Source organism: Papaver somniferum, chromosome 7, assembly GCF_003573695.1.
Source record: "Papaver somniferum cultivar HN1 chromosome 7, ASM357369v1, whole genome shotgun sequence".
Lineage (NCBI taxonomy): Eukaryota > Viridiplantae > Streptophyta > Magnoliopsida > Ranunculales > Papaveraceae > Papaver > Papaver somniferum.
This window is the reverse complement of record NC_039364.1, coordinates 146,048,208-146,060,536: the sequence shown is the minus strand read 5'-3', so window position 1 is coordinate 146,060,536 and position 12,329 is coordinate 146,048,208. Positions and strand designations below refer to the sequence as shown.

General features: G+C 35.9%; 1 protein-coding gene across 1 annotated transcript; it reads left to right on the top strand.

Moving 5' to 3' along the window:
• The first annotated feature begins 669 nt into the window (after positions 1–669).
• Positions 670–1,629, top strand: LOC113295339. The gene is made up of 2 exons (XM_026543681.1): positions 670–1,391; positions 1,464–1,629. The coding sequence occupies exons 1-2, from the start codon at positions 670–672 to the stop codon at positions 1,627–1,629; spliced, it is 888 nt and encodes a 295-aa protein (XP_026399466.1).
• Positions 1,630–12,329: the final 10,700 nt, after the last annotated feature.

Sequence of the window (12,329 nt, the reverse complement as noted above, 5' to 3'; positions counted from 1 at the left end):
GCCTGATTATTTATTTGTAGTGTAGATCACTACAGAGAAGTAAAGCAAGAGTTAAATGGTTGAAGGAAGGTGGAGCAAATACTGCATTCTTCCATGCAAATTTAAGAATCAGAAAAGCACAGAACAACATATATGAATTGGAGGATGCTGATGGGAATCTAGTTAATGCAAATTTAAGAATCAGAAAAGCACAGAACAACATATATGAATTGGAGGATGCTGATGGGAATCTAGTTACATATCAACACCAAATTGCTGATACTCTTGTATCATATTATAAGAAAAAGTTTGAAGCAAAGATTGTTGAATTTGTAGATGATATTTTTTATGCAATTCCAAGGATTCTAACCGTGGAGGACAATAATTTATTGGATGCCTGAGGAAATCAAAGATGCAATCTTTGGAATGGATGCAAACAGTGCTCCTGGACCAGATGGCTTTCCTGGCAGTTTCTATAGGTTTGCATGGTCAGTGGTGGGGGATGAACTAGTAGAGGCCATACAATATTGCTGAGAGAACAAATTTATCCCCAAAGGATTTAACTCAAACCTCGTATTTCTTCTACCAAAAGTTCAAGGAGCCAAGAAAGCAGATAATTTCAGACCTATTGGGATAGCTAACTTTAATTTTAAAGTCATCACCAGAATCATCACTACCAGGATTAGTATTATGATTGGTAGAATGATATCAGTTCAACAAGGTGCATTTATTAAGGGCATGAATATGCATGAAAAAATTGTACTAGCATCTGAGCTTGAACTGAACATTAAAAGAAGGGGTGGAAATGTGGGGCTTAAGATGGATATCACACAAGCATATGACTCATTAAGCTGGAAGTTTTTGTTTGAAGTTTTGAGAAGATTTGGATTTTCTGTTGGAATTCAATGGCTTAAGAAGATCTTTGAATCTGCAAGAATTTCTGTCCTTGTAAATGCTGGGCCATGTGGGTTTTTTGGAGTAGGGAGGGGACTGATACAAGGTGACCCTTTGTCACCAATCATGTTTGTTCTAGCAGAAGAAGTTTTAAGCAGAAATATCTCAAAGCTAGTTCAAATGGGTAAAATTCAGACAATGGTGAATAGAGGTGGATGCCAACCAATTCATCTGATGTTTGCAGATGACATATTTATCTTCTGCAGTGGCCACAAGAGAACTTTAGAAAATTTGATTGAACTTTTATATAAGTACCAGATATCTTCAGGTCAAGTAGTTAATAAGGCTAACAACAAATGCTTTGTGGGGGGTGTATCAACTGCAAGACAAAAAAATATAGCAGAGCAAATGCAGATGGAGCTATCTCACTTTACAGACAAGTACTTGGGGGTTATTCTTAATCAAGGGAGAGCTAAATCTCACCAAGTATGGGGGATTGTGGAAATGATGCACAAGATGTTAGCTTGATGGATGGGTAAGCTGTTAGCTTTTGCAGCAAGGCTAACTTTGGTCAAATTTGTTTTATGTAGTATGCCCATTTACAACATGTCAGTGTACAAATGGCCTAAGAGTGTGATTCAAGTTTGTGAAAGAATTATCAGGAACTTCTTATGGTCAGGGGATCCTTCAGTCAATAAATTAGTGACTGTCAAGTGGGATGAGGTTAATTCTCCAGTGGAAGAAAGAGGATTGTGATTGAGAAAACTTGAAGTTATAAATAAAGCTCTCCTAATGAAACTACTCTGGAAAATTGAGAATGAAGATGTAGAACGGACTTTGTTTATGAGATCTAAGTACAAAGACAAGAATGGGGATTGGATTAAATATCATAAACAGTCTTCAATTTGGCCTGGACTTAAATGGGTTATTTCTGAGGTACAAGAAGGAAGTAGATGGATGGTGGGTGATGGTGAAAATATATCAGTATGGAGAGATAAATGGATAAAAGACTATGCTTTGATTGAAAGGCATTCTATGGACCAATATGTTATCCAAAATGGCACAATGAGAGTAAAGGATTTAATTCATAATGGTGAATGGTGTGTTCCTGAAGAATTACTAAAATATTTTGATGCTAGTGAACTGCCTGTCTTAGTGGGTGGATAAGATAGAAAAAGTTGGTCCAAGGATAAAACAGGAAATTTTACTGTGTCAAATGCTTCTCAAATGATCAGGAAGAAGTATACTGTTAAAACTTGGGATGATCAGGTATGGCAACCCTATATTCATCCTTACACATCTACAAATTTATGGAAGATTCTAAGAGGTGCATGTGCAACTGAGGAATCAGTAAGAAAAAAAGGCTTTTAAACTGTCTCTAAGTGCTATGTATGTGGTAAAGCTCAAGACACAGTGGAACATATTATGTGGCAATGTGATTTTAGTGAAAATGTATGGCATTGGATGTGTGGGATCTTCCATTCTTCTCTTCCTCAGAGTTTTGATGAAATTCTGAATTTTGCAAAAAGGAAAAGTACAACTATTAAGGAGATATGGTTCATATGTGCATTCAATGTTGTGGTGGAATTGTGGTTTGTAAGGAATTCTGTGATTTATGATGAAGCAAATCCATTTGTGGATAAAATGAAGGTGAGAATACATAGATGTGCAAAAGAAGGCAGTGTCAGAATGAGAGGTAAGATGTGGGGTAATATGTTTGACCTGCATATAATGTTACATTTTGGAATCTCAGGGATAAAAGTGCATACTGTCATAGTGAAGCAAGTTTTCTTTACTTTTCCTACTCAGAACCAGACCCTTATTTGTTGTGATGGTGCTTCTAAGGGTAATTCAGGCTTAGCAGGAATATGTTTTATTGCCAAGAACCATCATGGAGATCACATTGGTGCAGCTTCAGGTGGTCTAGGGATTTCCACTAATTACTTGGCAGAGATGATGGCATTAATCATTGCAGGTGAATGGGTAGTATCAAAAAGATTAAAGGATGTATGTTTTAGCTTGGATTCTGTGATATTGGCCTTCCTAAATGATAAAGTACCTTGGATAGTATAGAATAGATGGATTAAAATTAGAAGATCTATACCTACAATCACATTCAGACACTCATACAGGGAAATTAATTTCTCTGCTGATACATTGGCCAAGAGAGGTGTTCTTCTCAGTAAAGGGAAAGTATATTACTTTGAAGTAAAACCTCAGTTTTTAGGTATGCTAGAGAATGAGGATGATGCATATTTTAGATTCTAAAACAAATTTGTATTAGTTACTGAATTTCCTTGGAATGTCTTGGAAAAGTTAGTGGGATGAGCATACTAGGATTTTCAGTTTGTTGTTTTATTTTTGATTTTCTTGCCTTGAAAATTTCTGGGCCTTCTGTAATGATGCAAATGCAATCTTCAGTAATAAAAATTCATGATTAGAAAAAAATGAAAAGTTCATAATGTAATAATGTAATGGTTGAATTTTCCTTCGAAATCAATTTTGTTTTCTGATTGCCACCTTAAAGGCAGGGCGAAATGCTTGGCTGATGTACCCATCAAAGATAAATCTTCGCATTTATTATGTTTCGTTTAAGTTCACTTTTAGTAGATGGTATTTCTGAAGTGTGAGTTTAAATACTAAAAGTATCCCTAACAGTAAATCTGTAGTTGTATCGTTAAAATTTAACCTGGGGCTCTTAACTAAACCCATACCCTATAGTATTTTTTACCATTTACCCAATGGCAGAGCCACCTCTTAAGCTTAACGGGATAAAGGAAACTATAAATTTGGCAGACAAAACTCTAAAATAAATTAAAAAATGGGGACTAAATTCCAAAAACTAAAATATTGAACATAAAAATCTAAGAAAATTAAGGGTCAAATATGAATTTTAAAATATTTTGGGGAGCAGATCCAAGGTTAATCAATCCTTGGATCCGACCCTGCATTTACCACGAAAGAACCAGGAGGGTCGAAAATAGTGCCAAGGAAAAAAATTTAATCAAGTGCACCATTCCCATTTAAGAAACAAATTATACTTGTGGACATATGGGTTGCCCCAGACTTGACCTCAGTTAGGTATCACACAAATCCATCTTGATTCGTATTTATAATTTTCTTTTTCTTTTTCTAAATCGTCCTATAAGAAAGAGTCGTATGGATAACCAAATTTAGTTGGAGATGAATTTTAAAATATAAAAACGTATCCATAATATTTGTACGTTATATTTATAATTTTTTTTTATTTATCTCTACTTAGGACATAAATAATTCACGTATATCCATGGGTTCGATATATATGGAATTCATGTACGGGTTGTATATGTACAATTCCGGTTTAAATGTAAACACTGTAATTGTGGAATTTGGCACCTGGTAAAACACGTAATAAGGAAGAAAAGAAAGGCACAAAGCTTGCATCTACGGGAGAAAGACTCTCAGAACAGATCTTCCACCTTTTCCTACCGTCACCCTTAAAGATTTCAAGATTTTACTCTTTATGATCGGATACATCTTTCGGTAATACGAGGGTTCACATACGTTCAACAAAAAATATAATTCAATAATAATCATTGCTTAATTTTATTATCATGGTCAAGGAAAAGAGAATTTGTGCCCAAATGAAACACACACCCTTCAATTATTTGTGAAAAGACGTCACCTTATGCTTATCGTGCACCATGCATGAAATTTCCTATAATTATTTCGAACGCGCGGTTGGGGATATAGGAAAAGGACAAAAACGGGATCCAAATATCAAATCAGGGTCACCCCTTATCTAAGCATTTTAAGTAATTCCTAATCTACCTCTCACTAATCAGGATTAGGGATTAATAATAATTAGTAAAATCTTAAGATTATTTGATAAATGGTTAGTGTGTATTATTATTTGTGTTTGGTTGAGTGAGGTGAGAGTAGAAGGAGGGAAAGAAAATTTGAGAGGGAAATTATTTTGGTGAAAATGGAGGATGATTGTGAAGAGAGAATTGTTTCTAAGAGGTTGAAAGTTTGATTTCTTTTCCTTTGAATCCATCATTTTTGCAACTGAAAAAGCTCGGTGCCGGCATGGACGTGGTATGAATACCATGCCGGAAACAGCCATACCGGCATGGTATTCATACCACGTCCATGTAGGCATTGTATTCATCACTTTCGGCACAGTTAGTTAATTCTCGAGCATGCCGGCACCGTTTACCGGCATAGTATGTTGCTTAAATTTCTATGCTGGCACACGATGTAAAGTATCCAGAGAAATTGAAATTTTTTTCACTTGACTACCGGCGTTGATAGATTTCTATCGAGCATGCCGACATTTAGTTACGACATTGAATGTTAGTTACCAAGCATGCCGGCACCGTTTACCGGCATGGTTTTCATCAATTCCGGCATGGTCTTCATCACTTCCGGCGATGTAAAAAAATTATTTCCGTCATGGGCTTCATCACTACCGGCATGGTTTTCATCACTACCGACATGTCATCATCACTACCGGCATGGTCTTCATCACTTCCGGCATGGTATTCATCAATTCCGGCGTGGTCTTCATCACGACCGGCATGGTTTTCATCACTTCCCAATGTAAAAAATAAATAATCGTTTTCAAAGTGAGAAGCCGGAAGAGAAGGAGAAGAGAATTTGAGAGGGAGTGGGGAAAATTTAGAATTTGAAAGGAAATGGGAAATATTTGGGTTTTAAATCCCTAACCCTAAAAGAGATTAATAAGAAGTGAAGATGGAAATGGGGATATGATTTTGTTTTTTGTTTTTTGATTTTAAGTTTTTAGATTTTTATTTTGAGGGAAGGGTATTTTAGTATTTTCATACCCAAAAATCACCCCTTAACAAACACTACTGGTTGGAGGAATTAACTTATATCCCCCAATTGGTTTTTATATCCCCAATCGCGCGTTCATTATTTCTTTATTTAGACCTCTTTTTTATTCTAAGTTTGGTGATATGAGAAAATATTTTTTGGTTTATGTAGAAAGAAGAAAATTAAAAGAAGATTATTAGATTACCAGAGTAAATAACCGTTTGACGCCCATTTTACGATAAGTATTAACAGAATCACATGACATAATCGAGATAAAAAAATTATATAAAATTAATGAAGCGGTTGAGCAATATTGATTTTTGAGATTACTATCTTGATGCATGTTTTGCTGATGAAGTAAAAACATATAAAGATCGGGCGGACCAAGAGGCGGGAGTACAAAAAAGAACAAGATCTCGACCTCTAAAACTTGGAGAGTATCAAAATCAAGAGAATAACCGGAACCGTAAAACTTTTAATTTTATTGTTTTTGTAAGGCTATTATATTGCCTTTTTTATTGGATATTTTCATAGCTTTAATGTCATGAGCTTATTGTTTTATTACTTTTTTTATTAATATAAATTGTTTTTAACAAAATTAATTTTAAAACAAAATTCCACGAGTTATCAAATTGAAAACAGTCCCGTGCGTAGCACGTGTGATAAACTAGTATGTATAATAGAAAATTATATCGTAACACGACATATGTCTCAATATAGGAGATAGAGTAGAAATATACTTTCCAAGTGATAGATGATTTTCAGTCTCCACATACCTTTTTGTTGATGAAGTTCCACAAGCTCTCCTTAGTAGTTCTTCGTCTTCAATGATGGACGCCGTGAAGTTTAATGCTCAACTACAAAATCTATCCTAGTCCGAGACGTCTGTAAGTAGACTAGAAATCAAGAATTACAGTTTTGATCACTAACATTGACAAACAAGCTTGAGATAGCAACACTTGAGAGTTCGACCGAGTAGTGCTCTAACAATCTCTCCCTTTGTCAATTTTGGTGACAAAACTATCAATACATATGGATTACAAAATAAATAAACTTTGTAACTTCTCATCCAAATACTTGATCTCCTTGGTTCTTCAACATTACTCGAAATCTTCGTCACTTCCAAGTACTCCAATGATTCCAAATGTGTTCAATTCCGCATCATTGTTGTTGAAGATCGATCAGTAGCAATAACAATGAGAAAATAGTTGCTCTCAATCATTGTTATACAATGTCATAGTATTATTATACAACATCAAAGTTCAATTGTATCACAACTTTGACAACAATACTATGGTGATATGTATCACTCCCCCTTAGTCAATACTTCATCTCAACATGAAAACCACTCCCCCTTACATAATGATCCGTAAACCATATGTATTTGTAGTGTGAAGTACACATTAATTCTCCCCCTTTTGTCAATATAAATTGGCAAAGGTACGAAAACTAGTGGGATCCTCATAAAATTTTCATAGAGATACTTCATAACCAAAAGAAAACAACATATCAACTTGTTTAGATGCAATCATATAGTCGAAGCTAAATACATTCATCAAGGAGTTTATAATGATACAAGATAACCCCTACAATATTCCACAGCCGCACTCCCCACAAAGATTTGGAAATTAAGCGCAAGTTCAATTAAGAACTCTCCCCCATAAAATGACATTCCCAAAAGAACAACAAGAGCGACCTTAATTTTACACGAAAAGAAGGATTTCTTTGGACATTAACAAATCACATAAGAATATGAATTTGTATCCAAAAATCTCAATTGAATTAACCACAAGGAAAATGATCAATTCAATTGGTCATGCTCAACATAAGAGAATTTACGGAGCAACACAATATATACACAAAAATGTGGATCAGGGAAGACCAATACTGCGGAATAATCAAAGATTCATTCTATTTTTCATCACTATTTGCACAATGATGTATATAATATACTTAATCTTTGTAAACAAAAGTTCATCCGTTCTTCCATAAATATTTGCATGATGACATAAAAGGCTTAACTTTTGTAGTCAAAAGTTCATTATATCTTTTATCAATACTTTCATACCGACATACAATAGAGATAACTTTTGAACAAGTATGGGACAGCCAAGGTTCACGGACGTAAACAACATATCCCATAACAATTTGCAATATATAAAACCATAAAGATTAATACTGTAAAAATCATCTTCCAAATAAACTTTAGAATTTAAATAAATAAATCTAAAAACATTGCAAGATGAAAACATTGGCAATAGCTGTGTATACTCACAATAATGGCTATTCCAAACCCTAGTTATCCTTCTTAAAAACACAAGAATAAAATTCTCATAAGAAGTTTCCTAGATAACAATTTGCAATATATAAAACCATAAAGATTAATACTGTAAAAATCATCTTCCAAATAAACTTTAGAATTTAAATAAATAAATCTAAAAACATTGCAAGATGAAAACATTGGCAATAGCTGTGTATACTCACAATAATGGCTATTCCAAACCCTAGTTATCCTTCTTAAAAACACAAGAATAAAATTCTCATAAGAAGTTTCCTAGATATGGTAGAGCTTTCTCAAGGCATCCACTGAGAATTCCTTATCATTATTGAAAAAACCATTGATAATGGGATCATTCAACTCCTCCAGATCTTCAGAAATATCTGTTAATTCACTAAGTTCTCTTTTCATTTATAGATGTGGAAAAATGATTCGCTGGATTTTCAGGGAATAGAGAGACGACCATGTGACGGAGGCTCCTCAACCGAGCGAACTGACTAACCTCAAACAGATTCATTGCACGGGAGTGCTTTTAGTTTGAGAGATCAATCTATAGGACTCCGGCCTAAACCAAGACAATGGTCGTTCTAGAGTCAATTCGGTCCCAAAGAAGGAAGATGGTTTATCTGTAGGAGGGAAGCTGAGAAGTGCGTGAGATCAATGGTGATCAAAGATTGTGAATGTGTCGTGGGTTTCTGCAAGTTTTCTGTGAACTGTTGAGTTCGAATAATTTCTGGTCGATTGATGGAATTCTTGAGAGTGATTGCTCGAAAAATCGTCATGTTTCAATCGTGGAATTAGAGACTTATTTATATTGCTAGAATAGTAGACACATTGATCTCCAGTAGGTGTGGCAGTTGCTCGAGTGAAAGAGTGGGAAATCGTGGTTTAACCAGTTCCAGGTCGTGCGAAGACTTGGTTGATTGTCCACCCACTACTTTGCTAACTTCCTCAACTTCTTCCATGACTTACTCACATTTCTCATCGTGGATGAACACACGTGCTGTAGGCCGACAGACAAAAACCCTAATTGATATCCCCCATGTGACGTGATTGATGTCTCACGAACATGGAGTCTGCAAAGCAGACGTGCATTTGATTAGTAAGTCATTGACTTGATTAGACGATGGGTCTAATTATTGTTCAGTCGAGCATGATTGTTGAATGCTCTAGGATTCATGAATTGAACATGTCTGCTGGGACGTATAGTTCTCGAATGAATGAAATGAATGATGTTGCTATTGCTCGCCTGATCAAATATTATCTGATGAATTACTGAATATTGAAAGCTGGATCAATATTCGAGTAATTGAGCAAGTATTTCTCATTCGATAAATTACTGAATATTGATAGTTGGATCAATATTCGAACAATTGAGAAAGTATTGCTCAGTCGATAAATTACTGAATATTGATAGTTTTATCAATATTCGAACAATTGATCAAGTATTGCTCATTCGATAAATTACTGAACATTGATAGCTGGATGATTATTCGAGCAATTGAGCAAGTATTGCTCATTCGATGAATTATTGGTAGCGTGACCAAATAATATATTAATTAAAATATTGGTAGCTGGACCGAATATTATGTAATTAATTTATACTTTGATTACTGGATCAACATAAAATTATTAGTGTTTGAATTTGCTCAGAATTATGATTTACAAAGCAATTGTTCGAAACCCTAATTTTTGATCAATCGTTGGTCAATTTATGATTTACTCAAAAATGGGTCATTGAGTGAAGGAGGTACCGACCACATGGGATGATGGTCGACCATGTAGTTCCCAAGTGTTCGAGTGAGCATGCACCAAAGTCCTTTATTGACCAGTTGGTGAAAGAACGATCAAACGCTGGTTTAATCATTTATTAGAATAGTGCTCGTGTGAGCGTTAGGTAATAAAACCTAGTTATGGAGAGATGAGGGACCAACTATGAGGGAATGAAACCGACACTGGGTGGTAGTGGGACCAGCTGACGGTTGTTTGAGCGAGCCCCAAGTTGGTTGGAAAGAGTTTGGACCAAATATGAGCAATTGATAGCAAATTAGGTCAAAATTATGAAAATGTGTGGGACCGTCTCATTGTGAGCCTCAGGGCCGGCCTTGGTCAGTCAAGGCAGCATGCGCATGTCACCATATTGTCCGCGTGTCAGTCGTGAGAGTTTTGGTATTTTCTAGTGAGCGTTTGAGCAATATTTTGGATTTTCAGAAGAGTTTGATCTTGACAGAAACTCTCAATTTTGCTCGAATGAGGGAGCAGAACTTCGCTCGTGCGACCGATATTTTGAGAATATTAAAATAATAATTTCATGTGAGTAGCCTAGTCGGTCAAGTGACCATTTGAATTTTTGGCTTTTCCAGGGTTTGAGCAATATTTGAGAAAATATTGAAAAACTAGGATTTTCGCTCAAACGATGGAGTTTCATGCGATCATGGAAATAATAATATGAGAAAATAAGGGATTATGAGGTGTGGGACCAGCCACGACTAGGGCATGGCCGACCGGCTATGTGGCTCGATACCGTGACACCTTTCTCTATTGTTCGATGAAAGTATGGAAAACTGAGAGTTTCGCTCAAACGAGGGAGTTTCGATCAAATGAGGGAGTTTGCTCAAATGAAGGAGTCTCCATGAGATGAGGGAAATAAATTAAAATAAAATAATAGGAGAGGTGGACCGGCCACGGCGGCATGGCCGTCCGGCCGGTGGCCCCGTTCCCACGCCTCTTGCTTATTTTATTTAATGTTATTTTCCTCCATAAGTTGCTCGTTTTTCCATATTTTCGAACGTTCGTTCGTGCGTTCGGGTGCTCGTTCGTGCATTATTGTCAAGTGCACTTGCACCATTTTTTCGGGACTTACTCGACGGTGGCTCAGACGCCCGGGTAGTGATTATCTATTACTAATTTATGGAATTCAGTCAGGAATAATCCATGAAACAGAGTAATGAGATAAATTAGATTATTTTCTAGGAATTCTGTTGGCGAATGACACTAGAATTAATCTATTTGCAGAATCGAGATAGAGATAGTTGAAGCATCATACTCGTTCTGAGGGGTGTATAGTCATGGAACAACGAGCGGCGTAACGTCCTGAAGGCGTTAAGCTCTCTAACAAACAATTATGTCTAAAGAACTGCCTGATTCTATACACGGTCTCTCTACGTAGTCAGGGAACAACGAGTAGCGTGACGTCATGAAGGCGTTAATCCCTCTAACAAACAATTATGTCTAGAGAACCGCCCAATCATTTTGATTCTATGTAGAGGTGGGTCTCTCTATCTAGTCAGGGAACAACGTGCAACATGACGTCTTGAAGGCTTTAAGCTCTCTAACAAACATTATGTCTAGGGAACCGCCCAATCATTAAGATTCTACATAGAGGTGATGATGAAATGTGTAAAGCATAGAACGCTCAACCGGGGAGTCCTTTCGAGAAAAATTTTCATCATAGCTCTGAGAGGAACACTCACTCAATCAAAGATCGTGAAGCGGTTCAAGGATCATAAAACATGAATCGTCACATACATTCCTGAAGCCGGGTCAGAAACATGCAGTTTCATGATTTTACGATTTTAGACCTTGTCGAAAATCCACCATCAACATTAAGTCCCCTTCTTAGTGAGGGACAGTCATGTTCCACAGTAAGCAATAAAGGGTGATTTTCAGTCGACGAGATAAGTAGTCGAACTTAGTCGTAAAAGGCATTTTCAGAATCCCCGATTTGATCCAGTGATGTCATGTACGAACAAATGCCCAGATAAGGACTCGATCTGGTAATGTGATAGATTGTCATCTCACGAGTACGGAGAGACGAGGCACTGCTGATTTGATTGGTCAGGTGTCTAGTTTTGGTCGGTTTAGAGTTTACGGACCCGACCCAGAAAAGGAAATCCTTACTTTATTAGGATTTTGGAAACAAAAATTTATATAAAAAGGTAAGAGACCTTAAAATTTTTTTTTTTTACTATGTGTTACTCATGAGTTGTTCATAAAACAAAATTTCATATGTGTGCATGCATGCTAGGTTTTATGAAAATTTCGTTTTTAGCAAACAGTCGTCTGTTGGTTTAGGAAACAAACGATAATCCCTAACTTATGAGAGATTTATTTATTTATTTTTTTGAAATAGACCTGCGTCTAATGATAAAATCTTGTTTATGAGCTTCCATGAAAATAAAAATTTATTTAGAATATGTGGACCTTTGTAAAATAGAAAAAGACCCGTTTGATAGACAAATGCTCGTTCGAGCGAAAAATTTATAGACGTGACATGCTCATGGATTTTTTTTTTTAAATTTACGTGAGTTAAATATTGTAAAAATCAAAATTTGATTTTTCGAGCAATTGTTGAAAGCAAACA